Consider the following 19472-nt stretch of genomic DNA (forward strand, 5'->3'; position numbering starts at 1 on the left):
ATCAATCACTATGGGGGGTTTTCATAAATGCAACACTAACTTCCTCCCTTAACTTCAATTCAAACTACAGTATCTCTAGATACCTTTTTGCATTCAGAGTTGTGCACATAATCACTATTTATTTTCATTAGATTTTAGCACACAGCATACTCGGTTGTCAGTATTTATGTGGAACGGATCCCAAGAGGTATCATGAGAGGAACCAAATCAAGGATAACACGGAAATTTCACAGAATAGGCCTTATTATTGCAAATTAAACAACATTTAAATGTACTGGTTCATACTCTGACATAAATCTGACCTCCTAGATTTGATGAAGTGATGGCGCAATATTGGTGGTGAGTACATGGTGGCTGCTACCTGGTCCTTCCTCTGGATTTAATTGGCTCTATTATCTTCTTCTTGGCGACGATATTTAAAACATTAGAGCCTTAGAGAAATAAGACAAGGACTTAAGAAAGGAAGTATTCTATCTCCTGCGCTTTTTAATGTTGTGATGGAGGGAATGAATAGGGCAGTTAAAGATATAGTAAAAGAAAAAGACAAAAAGATGATTTTTGCAGATGATATGGTAATATGGGGTGATAAAGAGGTAGATGTACAGTTACAACTTGATGCGTGGAAGGAAATAATGAAAAAGGTATAGATTAAGAATAAATAAAGATAAGAGTGAAGTAATGGTATTTGGAAGAGAGAAAGGAATCAATGGAAATATTACCTTGAATGGAGAACCCCTCAAAGTGGTAGAAAGTTTCACTTATTTGGGGAGTGAAATATCTAGGGATGGAAGAATAACTAACAAAATTAATAGGAGGTTACAGAAGGGAGGCAATCTCTACCAATCAATAAAACATCTGATTTGGAATAATGAAGTTTCAGAAAGAGCAAAACTCCTGATGTATAAGAATTATTACTTCCCTATTGTCACCTATGGTGGAGAAACATGGACAATGAAAGAAGGGGACTGGAGCAGACTGGAAGCAGGGGAAATGAAATTTCTCAGAGCAGTTAAGGGAAAAACAAGAATGGGCAGAGTAAGGAATGTAGAGATTAGAAAGGACCTCAAACAAGAAAGTATGAGAGAAGAAATTGAAAGAAAGAGATTAAGATGGTATGGGCATGTTAAGAGGATGCATGGGCAGAGACTCCCCAAAATTATGGAAGAACTAAAGATGGATGGGAAACGACCTAGAGGGCGCCCAAGAACACGGTGGAAAATGGGAGTGAGAATATCTGTTGAAAGGAGAGGTGTGACCTGGCAGCAAGTGGAGGAAGAAAAGTGGTGGGAGGACCGAGCCAAATGGAGAGGACTCGTCAGCACCCAGACCCGGCAGTAGCTGGAGCGGGATTCGGATATAGATAGATAGATAGATAGAGCCTTTTCCATTAATAGAGCACCATTTTATAGCCGTACACACATCTGAGACCTTTCTATATTAGTCCAGGTACTGGATGCCACCCTCGGCACTTGCGCTGTCCACTCACTTAATGCTCAGACCAGACCAGACTGTCCAGTAGCTAGCTGCCGACTGACTGGGCTCTCTCACTTGGCGCCCAGACTGAGCGCCACATCCACCTTTACGCCCACGCCAACCACATTTTGACGCGCGTCTACCCACTTCCATTACAAATGGGAAGTACTGTTGCCTTTCATTTTATACAATGCAAGTCCCTAGGTATGAATCAGCTTGTACATAGTTGTAAAAAAAATTTTTTTAGATCTTAATATTTAAATGCATTAACATGTCAATACAACAGCCTCATGCTTACATAACATTTTCCTCCATTTAATACAAAGAATTTAAATAGTAAAAGGAAAACAGTTTACACAACTTTTCACCTCATTACAATAGGTCAAAGACATTACATTCTGAAAAAATCATACTTGACATTGAACAGAGTTAATCAGTAAAAAATATTTATACTGTTATGGTGTTACAGGGTCAATAAAAAGTCCCCAGTCTTCGGGATTATGCTCCATCCCGGACCATATACTTCACTGCATGATGCAACGTTGTTCTTCATTTTTAAGAAATGGCGTTAAGTCTCTTTCACAATGTCTATGGAGACACTTCCACATTCTTTCCACGAGTTCAAATCTTTAGGTTTATGTTCAGTTTCTGGTTACTCCACTAAATGTCAATATTACTACGTAAAAACCGCTCCTGTTCAGAAAACAAATGCGAAGAATTCCTTTTGGTCTTTACGGAAAGAAGTGCTTTGATGCCATCCTGCAGGAGGTACGAGCCTTTCGATCCTGAAACAAGAGACTCTGCTTTACTGTTAGGTAACACTAGATTACCAAGAAAGACATTTAAATTATTCTATGTTAGAAAATGAGGTTCGGTTCTAGTAACTCCTTTCATAAAGTCTGAGAACAACGTTGCAATCCACTAACGTTATCATCATTTCAAAAATCTTTATTCACATTTTCGTCATTTGCTGGCGTAGGTTTGTAAATCGCTGATCCATAAGGCGCTGGACGAGCTGCCAATTTTGAAGTCCGATAAATAACACTATTCTCCGGCTTTGAACTAATTCCAGATATATTTGTTAAGTATAACTAGCAATCTGTTACATAATCCTTAGGTTCCTGCCATAACATAGGAATTGCAAAACACATATGACAGGACCCTTTCGACAAGCCATTTTATTATGCTACACATTCGGCACAACAGATTTATGATCCCAAAACTTTTTCTGGTATATTTTATTTTCAAAATAACACTCGTAATCTCTTTTAATTTGAGAAGTCGAATTTCACCCCTGCTTTTAAAGTGAATTCGTCATTAGCATTAAAAATATGTTTTTCTTCGTTTGCAGATATCCGAGACAAATTGTTCCTTCTAAAACACAATGTTTAAGAAACCACAATATTAGCCGACACTATGCTTGTCATTTCACTGATGAAGAACGCACATGATTAGGTTCTTTAATTAAATAAAGCTTCTACTCCCACGGCAAATAAACAGGACACTTTCTCTCTGTAACATTTCTTCCCCCTTTTTGTTATTAGAGCAAACATTGCCCATTATTGTAAGAAAAAGGATTATTGATGAGATTGTTGTCATTCCAGAGGTCAGAGGCAAAAATCTCGTAAAACAAATATATCAGCTGTTGACATCATTAAATAAGATTGTGCTCTTTTAATCGCTGAGATCAGCAGCCTATGCCAACAAAAGTAAGAGTAGTTTTAAGTGTTGCAAAAATCGGGCGTTTGATGGACATTTCTGACGGTAGTTTTGAATTTGTCAGGCACCACTACATAAGAATCAACTGAATTTATTTATTTAACGTTTTCTTGTTGACCAGTGCGTGTCTGATTCTCCTCTCCAAGACATATGCACTAAAACTGTATTAGAATGATCACAGCGAAACAAAAGCAATTTTTGCGTCCTAGAAAATCTGTAGCATGATATTTTTCAACTATTTATAACGAATTTCCTAATTATGTTTCTTTACTTGATTGCAGGTTCTTACGCCAGCTGGGACGAATGGTGGACGTATGACGGTATATCTGGTAAGTAATTTCGTGCAGGTCAGACTAATTTAAGGTTACGGAATTCAAAAATGGTTCAAATGGCTCTGAGCACTATGCGACTTAACTTCTGAGGTCTAGAACTTAGAACTAATTAAACCTAACTAACCGAGGGACTTCACACACATCCATGCCCGAGGCAGGATTCGAACCTGCGACCGTAGCGGTCGCTCGGTTCCAGACTGTAGCGCCTAGAACAGCACGGCCACTCCGGCCGGCGTATCGGAATTACTCCTGTGTAACTACTAGAGCCGTAGAAGGAACATATTTAGCGTTACAGAACCTAAAAAAGGGCAGGAGTTTTGTGTGATCCGATATATCTACCTATTCTTTCACTAGCAACAATGCCAACGAATAATTTCTCCATCTTTCGTTTCTACACAGCATACGGCTTATGCTGATCGAACGGAAATGTAATATGGGACGTATATAAGAAAGCGGATCTTGAATGATAACACACTTCTTTCGTTAACGGAGCGCTGTATTAGAGAAGGCTGAAGTTCTAACAAGACGTACATAGGGGTAAAAATGACTAATATCGCACAATAAGCTACTTAGACGAAATCAATAAGTATAATATTGGATAAGGACATTTATCGTGTCGTACATATTGATCCCACTGTGACCTGGAAGTTAGGTTAGTAGTAAATCGCACAGAGGTATAAGCGATCTTTCTTCCTAAGCCCCATCCTTGACCACAAGGCGAAGAGAACATAATATACTATGCGAAGGAAAGTATGATCCTATTTGCATAGTATGGAATTTATGTAGGTGAAACATACGTCTTGTGAAAGCTGAGGTAACACCAGGTCAGTAAAATAAGCGAATATAACCGTAATTTAAGATCAGTGACTAAGGTGGCCCTATAATTGAGGGTAACGACCATGATTCTTCGAAAGAGTTGGTCTGAAGGCACATAAAATTTCTTGTTGGTAATTTAATTCATCATCATTGTCTTAGCTGTGATGTGTAGGAGTTTTGCTGAATCGAAGACAATATAGGAAAAGGTATAGAACAGAACCTTAAAATAGTCAGAGAGGGGATGATTTGTGTGACTAACATAGGAGACTCACTCTATGATGATTCTACATCAGTTTGCTTTATAGATTAGAAAAAAGGTTATCATACTTTAAGTAGACTCCCAAAATTGTGGTTTCGTAAAAACAAAATGGAAGGCACGTGGATTCTTTTTTAAATTACTTTTATTATATTTATGCGACTCACATTTATTTTTATTTTATATTTAACTTAACATAACACTACGCGTTTCTAGCATTTTCCTCTGGCGTGTAGACGTTTAGACATACGATATTTAATGATAAAATGTCGTAATTAGTTTAAATTAACGCAGAAACACTACAGAGGTAATTTTAAGCAATTCTGATCACGGGGAGGAGAAATCGAGATCCAGTGGTACCTGCCCATAGCGGGCTCGTCACTAAGGAAGACAAGTACTGCCGCACAATTTCAGTGCCGAAGAACGTCCTTTCTAACGTGGAAGGCGAGTGCTACCGCCTACTGCAAGGACTTTGACATTTCCTGGACTCAGGTCGCTTTCCGTGAGACTGAGTCCTTACCGAGGAATCGGCGGTGTGTCCAAATGCTGCATCGGCTGTGGCCCGGGAGACGGCACAGGGCTCTTGATTTGGCCCTCGTCTAAAAAAAAAAGGGTGGGGGGGTGGGCTACAGCTAGAACAATAAAACATCCCGCGGCAGTGACTACAATACGCATAACAAGTGGCAATCTCGTAGGCATTTAAATTCGCAGAAACACCATCAGAAGATAGTGTTGGAGCTTCTGTCAGGACTACTGCCGCTCATGAAAAGAAAAACCTTGGGTATAAACATAATGTGAGATTATGTTTTGCAGTACCGGTATTTTGGGAGTGGCAATGAGGCTTGAAATCATTGAAAAGGAGGTGGTACTTGTGGTGTCACCGCCAGACACCACACTTGCTAGGTAGTAGCCTTTAAATCGGCCGCCGTCCGTTAGTATACGTTGGACCCGCGTGCCGCCACTGTCAGTGATTGCAGACCGAGCGCCGCCACACGGCAGGTCTAGAGAGACTTCCTAGCACTCGCCCCAGTTGTACAGCCGACTTTGCTAGCGAAGCTACACTGACAAATACGCTCTCAATTGCCGAGACGATAGTTAGCATAGCCTTCAGCTACGTCATTTGCTACGACCTAGCAAGGCGCCATTACCAGTTTATATTGAGATTTTAATTATGTATCACCAAGAGCGATGTTCTCCAATTATGGATGAAAGTTAAGTATTCCAGAAGCTATGTACTATTTTTGGCTACTATAATTCCTTGTCATTTTCCAGACCTCACGCCAGCCTGCGTGAGCTTAAACGCGTGCCTTTCGGCTTCCTCCAAACTCCGTGAACTGGCTCCTGCCAAATCACAACAGTACTCATAAGAGTGAAGGCAATTATAGCTCTTCATGATTATAACAAACAAACAAGTGATGGAAGGGTAATAGCATAATAACTAAACTCTGACATTGTACGTTATTAAGCTTAAGACAAGCATGTTAATGCGCATAAAAACAATTTTAAGTACAAATCAAACACAGCATTATAGACACGTGAAACAGATCCAGCGACAGCAAATATACTAATACACTGTGCGATAGAAATGATCAGTTATGTGAAACCCCGTAATTGCCTCCCACTGCGACGCGCAAGTTTTATATATGGTTCAAAGATACTGTAAGTAGGCTGTTTAGGTTCTTATATTGGTAACGCCACCGACGTTTCAATACGTAACACCTTCCTCTGTAATGGTGCGTAGTCGTGCCAACGTGCGACATCTTTCTCAGCCTCGACAACGCTTCAGACAGCACGGTGCCGACACTCGCGAAAATAAGGCTACAGTTCAGCAGTTCATGTCACATGTAGGATGGGTTAATGTTGTCACATTGACACCATGTTTCATCGTATTTCTGCCCAATGTTACCGTGTATGTGCGACACGATCGGTAGGTCGTCACAACCAAAAATGTTCAAACGTGTGTGAAATCTTATGGGACTTAACTGCTAAAGTCATCATTTCCTAAGCTTACACACTACTTAACCTACATTATCCTAAGGAATAACATACACACCCATGCCCGAGGGAGAACCTCCGCCGGGACCAGCCGCTCAATCCATGACTGCATCGCTCCAGACAGCTCTGCTAATCCCACGCGGCTCATCACAACCCCTCTTACACACATTTCATCCCTTCAGCCGACACCTCTGCATTGGAGGTCAGCGTTGATTTCCTGCGGTTTTCTTATCAATGGCCGAAGAAGACGTTCCGGACACATTTACGCTCACAATCGGCACGAAAAGGGTCACGGGGTGGCATAAAGGACATCAATGAAACCACCCCTTTCCCTGGGGCATTGACTCCCGCACATTTCGCCGTCGAAACCGACACTCCGCAGTGCGAGGAGTACAGTAAGACCTTTCTGACAACCGTTGACACTCCTAACATCCTCGGGTGTATAAACTCCTCTCTAAGGACGTTGTAGGGCTGCGTAGCAATTGAATGTGATCAAACCCATTTGGAGAACAGTGCGATCGCAATTTTTGCTCTCGTATACAAGTACGAAAAACTGTTTCTGGAGTGACGAATTGGATAAAAACTGAGTCTCGTCAGTAGGTATGGAAACTGGAAACGAAAATTTGTAAATTCGTAAAGAGGATCGGGACTTTAACTGTGAACTACCATTCTCCGTCGAGTGAGTATGTATTTCCAGACAAGTAGTAGTTCATAGGGCAACACGTACACTGACACGCCAAAATATTATGACCATTGCCCACTGAGACGATGGATGCCACCTGGTAGCGTTGCGGGCACGTGACATGGTAACAAAAGTATGTAACCGGAGTAGACACGGACGGGCGATCACCCTAGCGAAGGCATGGACTGCAAATGAGGAAATCCATTGAGACAAGCGACCTTGACAAGGGAACATTGTTACGAAGCATGGCCTATGGACGAGTATCTCGAAACCAGGGAGGCTGGCCGAGGGTTCACGTGCTACACTCGTAAGCCTCTGCGAAATGAAGTAGAAAGAGACAATGAAACTACCACCATGCGCTAAATGCTTGGACGTCCACGGATCTTCAGAGAAAGTCGGTTTCGGAGGCTGGCCTGCTCTGTAAAGTAGGGTATTTTGTGGTCTGTCGCATCTCTGCCGAAAGGGTAGAGCTCCGGAGCACGCGCAAGTCTTTAGCAGCATACCGTCTTCGTACTCTGCTAAACATGGAGCTCGGCAGTAGACCATGTAATGGTCGCCTGGTCGTAGATATTGCTAATTGCTATAATCGCACTATTTCACTCCCATTTACGGAGCTTGTTAGCACTTGATGTTAGGTTGGCGCCATTAGAATGCATTGTGTTGTAGTAATCGCTGCTACTTGCTGGATCGCTGCTGTCTCTCGATGCTGATGCTGGCTCTACATCTGGTTTTCTAGGGTTAAAAAGATGAGGTCCCGTGTTTTTTATGTGCTTTTGATGATAAAGAACGAGCGAAACCAACAAATATGTAAACTTCAAATATTTATTACTCTGGTGGCCATCTTAATTTCACTGTCCACCAAAGACCATGACTCAACACAAAGTAGTATTTCCTTCACATGTTCTTTGCATTGTTTATCCACCTCAAACAATAACACACAAACACACTTTACCAAAGTGACATTCCGACTGCCTCCCGACCCTTCTTGCTGCTCGTATTTATAACATTGTCAAAGAACTACTAAAAAGAGATAGTTTATAAGTCACATGTACATCTGTTATCATAATTTGTGCAGAAAAGTTATTAATTTGCATCGAGTGACATAATTTAACATGTTATTAAAATGACAGACAGATGTGTTGACTTGACAGAATAATTCTTTGTTACAAAAAGGCCGTTTTTTAGAAGTTTGTCAATTGACTTCTCTAAATTGCGTAAATAAGTAAATAACACGAATTATTAAGAATTAAATTGGTTTTCGTCTAAAACAGGATTGCTTACGTGAATACTGAGTGAAAACGCTCCTAGTGAACAAATAGGTTTCACTGGGTGATTTTTATTTAAGGAGATCCAAAATACCTAAGTTGGCCACTATTTTTCGTACTTCATATTAATTATTTAAGATGAACTTAGTGTTTTTACATGATGACATTTGCTGTATCAGTGATCAAGTGATATAAACTTTTGTGTTGGTGAGTTATTCAGTATAATTTAATGGGTTGACTGTTTATGCAGACATGTTATGAAATCATTGTTAACATACACAATAACTTTTCTATAATCATAAATACTCGTTAAACTGGTTGAATTTGGAGGGTATCGCATACTTCGCTACAGTAAAGCCTTTAATATGTTCCGTTACAACCATCACCACGTGTTCACATGTTGAGCCAACGACATCGTCAGTTACGATTTCAGTGTGCACGTGACCCTTGGGATTCGATCATCGATCATTGTAAACATGTCGGTTCTTCGGGTGGATAACGTTTCTGCTCCAATAAGTCGATGGTCTTCTCACACAAACGCCATCAACGAGATGAACGGCGGCTCGACCACGGACGCAGGCTGGTTGGAGCACTGTTATGCTGTGGGAGACATTCTCCTGAGCTTCGTTAAACCTTTGGTTGTAAACGTAGACATGTTGGCAGATGATAGCCATCTGAATCCGTTCATGCTTCATGTCTTCCCCGCGGCGATGTCACCTTTCAAACAAGTATAATTGTCCGTGTCTCGAAGCCAGTACCGTGCCACAGTTGTTTGAGAAGCATTATAGTGAACCCACGTTGATTTCTCGGCAAATCAAATTCGCTCGACGGAAATCATACTGAACTCATCTGGCTTTCTATCTGGTGCCTTCACCTCGTACGCAAATCAGTGGCCGGTTATTTACGTGAATTATATGGCTTTGCGCTGACATCTATGCCGCATACCTCGCCCAACAAGCTTGTGGATCCATGATACGCAGAATCAGTGACACATCGCGTTCCGAAGACAAAAAATCTATTAAACAGATCAAAATACACTCCTGGAAATTGAAATAAGAACACCGTGAATTCATTGTCCCAGGAAGGGGAAACTTTATTGACACATTCCTGGGGTCAGATACATCACATGATCACACTGACAGAACCACAGGCACATAGACACAGGCAACAGAGCATGTACAATGTCGGCACTAGTACAGTGTATATCCACCTTTCGCAGCAATGCAGGCTGCTATTCTCCCATGGAGACGATCGTAGAGATGCTGGATGTAGTCCTGTGGAACGGCTTGCCATGCCATTTCCACCTGGCGCCTCAGTTGGACTAGCGTTCGTGCTGGACGTGCAGACCGCGTGAGACGACGCTTCATCCAGTCCCAAACAAGCTCAATGGGGGACAGATCCGGAGATCTTGCTGGTCAGGGTAGTTGACTTACACCTTCTAGAGCACGTTGGGTGGCACGGGATACATGCGGACGTGCATTGTCCTGTTGGAATAGCAAGTTCCCTTGCCGGTCTAGGAATGGTAGAACGATGGGTTCGATAACGGTTTGGATGTACCGTGCACTATTCAGTGTCCCCTCGACGATCACCAGTGGTGTACGGCCAGTGTAGGAGATCGCTCCCCACACCATGATGCCGGGTGTTGGCCCTGTGTGCCTCGGTCGTATGCAGTCCTGATTGTGGCGCTCACCTGCACGGCGCCAAACACGCATACGACCATCATTGGCACCAAGGCAGAAGCGACTCTCATCGCTGAAGACGAAACGTCTCCATTCGTCCCTCCATTCACGCCTGTCGCGACACCACTGGAGGCGGGCTGCACGATGTTGGGGCGTGAGCGGAAGACGGCCTAACGGTGTGCGGGACCGTAGCCCAGTTTCATGGAGACGGTTGCGAATGGTCCTCGCCGATACCCCAGGAGCAACAGTGTCCCTAATTTGCTGGGAAGTGGCGGTGCGGTACCCTACGGCACTGCGTAGGATTCTACGGTCTTGGCGTGCATCCGTGCGTCGCTGCGGTCCGGTCCCAGGTCGACGGGCACGTGCACCTTCCGCCGACCACTGGCGACAACATCGATGTACTGTGGAGACCTCACGCCCCACGTGTTGAGCAATTCGGCGGTACGTCCACCCGGCCTCCCGCATGCCCACTATACGCCCTCGCTCAAAGTCCGTCAACTGCACATACGGTTCACGTCCACGCTGTCGCGGTATGCTACCAGTGTTAAAGACTGCGATGGAGCTCCGTATGCCACGGCAAACTGGCTGACACTGACGGCGGCGGTGCACAAATGCTGCGCAGCTAGCGCCATTCGACGGCCAACACTGCGGTTCCTGGTGTGTCCGCTGTGCCGTGCGTGTGATCATTGCTTGTACAGCCCTCTCGCAGTGTCCGGAGCAAGTATGGTGGGTCTGACACATCGGTGTCAATGTGTTCTTTTTTCCATTTCCAGGAGTGTAATCTGGCTAAACAGTGCAATAATTTAAGTAGACTGGAATTAACGTATGCCGTATGCTGGAGAAAACTGTGGCTCTGAACACGATGGGACTTAACATCTATGGTCATCAGTCCCCTAGAACTTAGAACTACTTAAACCTAACTAACCTAAGGACAGCACACAACACCCAGCCATCACGAGGCAGAGAAGAGAAAACTGTGTTATATGTATTACAAAATAAACTACTTAATATGACTACTACAAAATAATGAATTTTTTGTCGTAATTTAGTGACGCAGCGCTGAAGCTGCTGGTCCTGGGTTCGTCCCCTGGGCACAGTTCTACAAGTCGCGTCTTTCAGGAACCCGGCCACAAAACGCAAGAAGACGTGGCAATGCCGTTCTCCGCGTGTGCGTTCACCGACGCCCTGAATGAAGGTGTGCTCGTGTAATTGTTAGAGTGTAATGGAATAATAAAAGATGTCCCAGTTGAGAGTCGAACGCTTCTTAACAAACACGAAGATGGCTCTCGCCACCCATAAGCGATTATTGAGCCCGCGACTCGCTACAAAGCCATGAAACCACGGGTCGCTGGTACAATAAACCCATTATAATGGCCTTGCTTCGCCAGCCGGTGTGGCCAAGCGGTTCTAGGAGCTTCAGTCTGGAACCGCGTGACCGTTATAGTCGCTGCTTCGAATCCTGCCTCGGGCGTGGATGTGTGTGATGTCCTTACATCTACATCTACATCCATACTCCGCTAGCCACCTGACGGTGTGTGGCGGAGGGTACCTTGAGTACCTCTATCGGTTCTCCCTTCTATTCCAGTCTCGTATTGTTCGAGGAAAGAAGGATTGTCGGTATGCTTCTGTGTTGGCTCTAATCTCTCTGATTTTATCCTCATGGTTTCTTCGCGAGATATACGTAGGAGGGAGCAATATACTGCTTGACTCCTCGGTGAAGGAGTTCTGGAAACTTCAACAAAAGCCGGTACCGAGCTACTGAGCGTCTCTCCTGCAGAGTCTTCCACTGCAGTTCATCTATCATCTCCGTAACGCTTTCGCGATTACTAAATCCTGTAACGAAGTGCGCTGCTCTCCGTTGGATCTTCTCTATCTCTTCTATCAACCCTATCTGGCACGGATACCACACTGCTGAGCAGTATTCAAGCAATGGGCGAACAAGCGTACTGTAACCTACTTCCTTTGTTTTCGGATTGCATTTCCTTACGATTCTTCCAATGAGTCTGTCTGGCATCTGCCTTACGGACGATCAACTTCATATGATCATTCCATTTTAAATCACTCCTAATTCGTACTCCCAGATAATTTATGGAATTAACTGCTTCCGGTTGCTGACATGCTATATTGTAGCTAAATGATATGGGATCTTTCTTTCTATGTATTCGCAGCACATTACACTTGTCTACATTGAGATTCAATTGCCATTCCCTGCACAATGCGTCAATTCGCTGCAGATCCTCCTGCATTTCAGTACAATTTTCCATTGTTTCAACCTCTCGATATACCACAGCATCATCCGCGAAAAGCCTCAGTCAACTTCCGTAGTCATCAGCAAGGTCATTTATGTATAATGTGAATAGCAACGGTCCTACGACACTCCCCTGCGGCACAGCTGAAATCACTCTCACTTCGGAAGACTTCTCTCCATTGAGAATGACATGCTGCGTTCTGTTATCTAGGAACTCTTCAATCCAATCACACAATTGGGCGGATAGTCCACATGCTCTTACTTTGTTCATTAAACGACTGTGGGGAACAGTATGGAACGTCTTGCGGAAGTCAAGAAACACGGCAACTACCTGGGAACCCGTGTCTACGGCCCTCTGAGTCTCGTGGACGCAAAGCGCGAGTTGGGTTTCACACGGTCGTCTTTTTCGAAACCCATGCTGATTCCTACAGAGTAGATTTCTAGTCACCAGAAAAGTCATTATACTCGAACATAACACGTGGTCCAAAATTCTACAACTGATCTACGTTAGAGATATAGGTCTAGAGCTCTACACATCTGTTCGACGTCCCTTCTTGAAAACGGGGATGACCTGTGCCCTTTTCCAATCCTTTGGAACGTTACGCTCTTCTAGAGATCTACGGTATACTGCTGCAAGAAGGGGGGCAAGTTCCTCTGTGTAAAATCGAACTGGTATCCCATCAGGTCCAGCGGCCTTTCCTCTTTTGAGCGATTTTAATTGTTTCTCTATCCATCTGTCGTCTATTTCGATATCTACCATTTTGTCATCTATGCGACAATGTGGAGAAGGAACTACAGTGCCGTTTTCCTCTGTGATACAGCTCTGAAAAGAGACATTTAGTATTTCGGCTTTAGTCTGTCATCCTCTGTGTCGGTACCATTTTGGTCACAGTGTCTGGACATTTAGTTTTGATCCACCTACCGCTTTGACATAAGATCAAAATTTCTTAGGATTTTCTGCCAAGTCAGTACATAGAACTTTACTTTCGAATTCATTGAACGTCTCTCGCATGGCCCTCCTCACATTACATTTCGCTTCGCGTAATTTTTGTTTGTCTGCAAGGCCTTGGCTATGTTTATGTTTGCTGTGAAGTTCCCTTTGCTTCCGCAGCAGTTTTCTAACTCGGTTGTTGTACCACGGTGGCTCTTCTCCATCTCTTACGATCTTGCTCGGCGCATACTCATCTAACGCATATTGTACGATAGTTTTGAACTTTGTTCCACTGATCCTCAACACTGTCTGCACTTAAAATTAAACTTTTGTGTTGAGCCGTCAGGTACTCTGGAATCTGCTTTTTGTCAGTTTTGCTAAACAGAAAAATCTTCCTACCTTTTTTAATATTTCTATTTACGGCTGAAATCATCGATGCAGTAACCGCTTTATTTAGGTTTTAGTAGTTCTAAGTTCTTGGGGAGTTATGGCCTCAGATAGTTCTCAGAGCCATTTGAAACGTTTTTCTTTTTTTATGGCTTCCACTCCCATAAGTAATACTGTTGTTGCTGTTATAGATGTTTTGAACCGAGCTATGAAGAATATTTGGTTGTTAAGGTATCAGATGTTACCAGGAAAATGCAAGGAAACGAGTTCAAAACAATAGCACAGATAGTTATAACGTGTGAAGGTCGTTTCACACAATCGATGATGAGACAGTGCAGCGACCGGCCAGTGATAGCTCAGGCCGTGATACCATGGTGACGCTCATTCACAGTCGTCAGTGTTTGTTCCCGCGTGCGGCGGTGCACTAAAGCGACAGAGACGGCGCGGTTCTCGAACGACGATCTCATGCCGATTGCTGCTGTTTTGGACGAAGAAGTGGAAAAACAAATGAATAAAAGGAAGTGGGTTCATTAGGCGTGACAAAATTGGGAAAAGAAATGGGAGGTTGGCACTCTGCACCGTGAATAGATGGACGATGGAGCAAAGCTTTATGAACATTTCAAGTTGTCAGGAAATTCATTCAGCTGGCTATTGAACAAGTTGTAAGTTCATCTTAAAATGCTATACTAGCACTGAAGAGAACCCATCGCGCCAAAGTAGCACTCGCCATGAATATATGAAATTGGTAATCAGCACTATATTCTGCTCTAAGGTTTTGAGTGTTTCCTTCCGTTTCGCGCGATACCGATTGATTACCTCTAAGACAAAATGTGAAATTTTCGTTTGTTATATCCCTACTGTCTACCCTTTTCGGGTATTTGGCCTCGGAAATGCGCTAAACACGATTTCATGGGCCATAATATGGTTCACAAGATCATACGAGAAACCTGCAAGGTAATTAGAGACAATTTTAAGGACGAATTGATACCTATTACAACAGAAGAAATGTGGAAGAACATCGCTAAGTGTTTTTAAGAAATGTGGCATTTTTCCTAACTTCATACGAGCATTGCTTGGGAAACACGTTTCTTTTCAGACTCCCTCGAACAATGGATCACTGTTCTTTAATGACACAGTCCAATGAAAAAAAAATTTTTTAAACTTTTTTGTACATTGATAGCTGATCTTTATAGATTTTTATGAGCTGAATCCTAATGTAGCCTTAGTCATCTAGTATCAATCACAAGTTTTGAGCAACATACTTTTTATATTTAGTATAAATATCCTATGCTACACGGTAAATGGGGAAGTTAATGAAACGCTTTATTACAACATAAGCATGGTTTGTATTTACAATAAGCTACTTAAAACAATGGTATGTGTTAACACAGAGTTCACTTGTCAGCTGGAATTGGTTTGTATTATCTTTCTCTTTTTTCTTTGAAGCTTCTTGTGCAGCTTTATCTACGATGAGTCGCTTGGTCAACTCGGTGAAGTGACCAACAGCAGTCCCGCATCATGTTGATGTTCCAACGGCCTTGGTAGCTTTTTTGCATCACTTAAATGTCCTGGTGAATACGCTCTCCTTGCTCCTCACTAACATCTCCCATATTGTCCGGGAAGTAGTCAAGGTGACAGTTCAAAAAGTTAACTTTCAGGCTCATTAAACATCGTAAAGTTTTAAACTTCTTTAACATTGTAGCTATAATAGAAACATATGCTGGGTCTTTTTCCCGTTCTAAGAACTTTGTAACGACTTGCTTGATTGATACTCATGCTTCTATCTCGTTTAAGGTCATTGTGGATTCAAAGTTAACATCAAACATCAAATTGTAATGTCAGGTCTGATAAAGATGCCTTCTTTTAGTTTAGCTTTGGAAAGGTGTGGAAACATCAGAAGTTAGTTCTGTTGGAATAAGATTTAAATCGTCTAGTGGTTCAGGAACCGGCAAACCTACACCACGCCCTACTGGTCGGATGGCGGATGGAAGGTTAGGGTAGCTTATTACCTTCTTGTTTTTCTAATTATGACCAGCAATATCAACACTGAAAAAGTAGCAATCATCGAAATTATTTATTTTTCTCCCTCCATATCATAGGAACAGCAAATCTAAATGCTTTTTTTTCCTTTTTGGACCATTTTCTCAAATCTTCTACACACACATAACATACCTTATGCAGCGCCCAAGATTTATCTTGATCGCCCGATTTAGATCGAAGAAATGATAGATAAAGTTTTTCACAAAGTCTTTAATGTTTATTTGGTATTCTTTAATCACGAATTTACCACAAATATAACATAACTGTCAGCAGAATTTTTACAACCACGATTAAACACTGTACTGAGCACATGTACAGGAAACGGAAAAGTGATGTTAGGTTGACAGTAAACAAAATACCATCTGTTGACACAAAAAATAGAATCGACCATTTTTTGGCAGAAAATGTTTTTCAGCAATGCTACCAACGTCATTTACTTACATTGCACCTCCTTTTTAAATTATTTTAACTATATGAAAGCTGTTACATATTTAAAATATTGCTTAATTCAATAAATTTAACTGTAAAATGTGAAGAAATGGTGGGTGGTACAGTTATTTAAGTATCATATTTGGATTTCCCACCATAAAACACACAAGAATAAGGTATTTTCAGCAAAAAAGATATTCCATCCTTGGTCTGTGTTATAGAGAGACATCCTCTATAGCTCTGTTGCCTCCTGTGTATGCTCAATGTAACTGTGGTATATTGCTAGTGCCGTCGGGCCATAAGGAAAGAAAATGTTACAAAATGGTTCAAATGGTTCTGAGCACTATGGGACTTAACATCTGTGGTCATCAGTCCCCTAGAACTTAGAACTACTTAAACCTAACTAACCTAAGGACATCACACACATCCATGCCCGAGGCAGGATTCGAACCTGCGACCGTAGCAGTCGCGCGGTTCCGGACTGAGCGCCTGAACCGCTAGACCACCGCTGCCGGCGAAAATGTTACAGCTACAGCCAATGTTCTTAAACCATGATCTTTTACTCTGCTGGCAGTATTCGTTAATATAAATTTAGAAATATGCTGTATGTACTTACCAGCTATTTTTATTTCTGCTCCTCTTCCATTCTAGAGTGTATACTTCAGCTCTGTGACCATGTACACGAGATTGGAGAGATCATCTAACACATGATAGTTGCACATTTGTCAATAACTTTTTTCTCATTCGTGATGATGAAATACTTCACGACAACACAATCTGAGCGTGCCGCGGCAAGTAATACGGCGATCGCGGTACTCAGTCGGCGGGAGCAAGGTTAGCAGTGTGAGACGGTTGCGCTACGGAAAAGTGTGAACACTGCCCTTCAAATTCCAGGAACAGCATCTTCAAACGCCTTGGCGGTATAACAGGCCAGTCCCGTGTCACAGATATGTGTGTGTGTATGTGTGTGTGTGTGTGTGTGTGTGGGTGTGTGTGTTTGTGCGTGTGTGGCCTTTGACCTAAAACCACACGTGGGACTCTCAGTCCGGTATTCGCGTCAAATGTCTTTATAAAGGACCTGGCCCTCGGTACCAAGGTCACGGCTTGTGCGCTACCAAACACAGCATAGGCCAGGCTAGTGACAGATTCTTATCTCTTTGTGTCACACTCAGTTATGTTATTCTGAGTCACGTCACAAGCCGAAATATACAGGGTTATTACAAATGATTGAAGCGATTTCACAGCTCTACAATAACTTTATTATTTGAGATATTTTCGCAATGCTTTGCACACACATAGAAAAACTCAAAAAGTTTTTTTAGGCATTCACAAATGTTCGATATGTGCTCCTTTAGTGATTCGGCAGACATCAAGCCGATGATCAAGTTCCTCCCACACTCGGCGCAGCATGTCCCTACCAATGAGTTCGAAAGCATCGTTGATGCGAGCTCGCAGTTCTGGCACGTTTCTTGGTAGAGGAGGTTTAAACAATGAATCTTTCACATAACCCCACAGAAAGAGATCGCATGGGGTTAGGTCGGGAGAGCGTGGAAGCCATGACATGAATTGCTGAACATGATCTCCACCACGACCGATCAATCGGTTTTCCAATCTCCTGTTTAAGAAATGCCGAACATCGCGTTGGAAGTGCGGTCGAGCACCATCCTGTTGAAAGATGAAGCCGGCGCTGTCGGTCTCCAGTTCTGGCATGAGCCAATTTTCCGCGGGCTACGCGTGAAACTTGCCCGCACGCGTTCAACCGTTTCTTCGCTCACTGCAGGCCGACCCGTTGATTTCCCCTTACAGAGGCTTCCAGAAGCTTTAAACTGCGCATACCATCACCGAACGGAGTTAGCAGTTGTGGATCTTTGTTGAACTTCGTCCTGAAGTGTCGTTGCACTGTTATGACTGACTGATGTGAGTGCATTTCAAGCACGACATACGCTTTCTCGGCTCCTGTCGCCATTTTGTCTCACTGCGCTCTCGAGCGCTCTGACGGCAAAAACCTGAAGTTCCGCTTCAGCCGAACAAAACTTTATGAGTTTTTCTACGTATCTGTAGTGTGTCGTGACCATATGTCAATGAATGGAGCTACAGTGAATTTATGAAATCGCTTCAATCATTTGTAACAGCCCTGTATGTTCTTAAATATGAGGGACCAATCGCCATAAAATGGTTTCAAAATGTAAGTAATGTGACGAGACTACTGAGTGCTATGATGATACGTCTGCTACCGATAGTGACAGTAGTGATGTCATACGCACCGTAGACAAAAACATAGACGATTAATCACTGAGAGCGACACTGCTGACGGACATCAATCACCGGAACGTTGGATTTGGACAGAAACAAAATACAGTCCAATAAAATGGAACTAAAGTTAAAGTATTTTGCATTGTCCATAACAATGACGCAGGTGAAAAACCCAGAAACATAGCCAATTGGTGGGTGAGGTCTGTTATTGAAACGCTCATACTTAGAAAAACAATGACGCTATAAAGATATCTGATAATTCGTGATATTAGCACTTTGTAAATAATAGCCGGCTGTTGTGGCCGCGCGGTTCTAGGCGATTCAGTCTGGAACCGCGTGACCGCTACGGTCGCAGGTTTGAATCCTGCCTCGGGTAACGATGTGTGTGATGTCCTTAGGTTAGTTAGGTTTAGGTAGTTCTAAGTTCGACAGTGCTCAGGGCCATTTTAATTTTTGAATTAAAATTAGCTCAAATCCGCCGGTAACGACAGAGGCGTTCGGGAGATTTCACTTGGTTGAATGGTAAATGGTGCAGTTGGATATCTCCTTCCACGTACCCACTACTGTTATCTTTCTACCCCCATCTACTAGGTCACATGGCATTGGCACAAAAGAGCTGAGCCCTACAAGAGATAGCACCTCTTCGGTTAAGACTGCAAGCTCGGAAATTTCGATAGCACTGTTTAAGTGTTCACTAACACTATTTGGGATATGTCCTAACATTACGCAGCTCACTGTTCGTTGACTGAGCAAAATCTGACCTGTGATCTGCGCTTGTAGCAGAACACAAGCGGAAATCACGAAGCACTCCGCAAGTTAAAATGGGTAGAACTCGCCAAGTGTGGGGAAGCAAGAAGGAGGGAGAAGAGAATGTTGATGAGGGTAGAAGAGCAATCCGGGAAGGAGGGCAAAGACAGGGAAATGAGAGGAAACAAGAAAAGGATGCAGTAAATGGTAGGGAAGGAGA

The 19472-nt window shown here is 42.9% G+C and overlaps 1 protein-coding gene across 1 annotated transcript in view; it reads left to right on the top strand.

Annotated features, from left to right (window-relative positions):
• The window catches only part of LOC126094755 (carbonic anhydrase-related protein 10-like), a 409556-nt gene that overhangs the window by 178641 nt on the left and 211443 nt on the right, over positions 1-19472 (top strand). Inside the window, exon 2 of the mRNA XM_049909306.1 lies at positions 3474-3521. Within this exon, the coding sequence (XP_049765263.1) occupies positions 3474-3521 (48 nt within the window). The remainder of the gene's footprint in view (positions 1-3473; positions 3522-19472) is intronic.

The sequence above is a fragment of the Schistocerca cancellata genome, chromosome 8 (genome assembly GCF_023864275.1).
Source record: "Schistocerca cancellata isolate TAMUIC-IGC-003103 chromosome 8, iqSchCanc2.1, whole genome shotgun sequence".
NCBI lineage: Eukaryota > Metazoa > Arthropoda > Insecta > Orthoptera > Acrididae > Schistocerca > Schistocerca cancellata.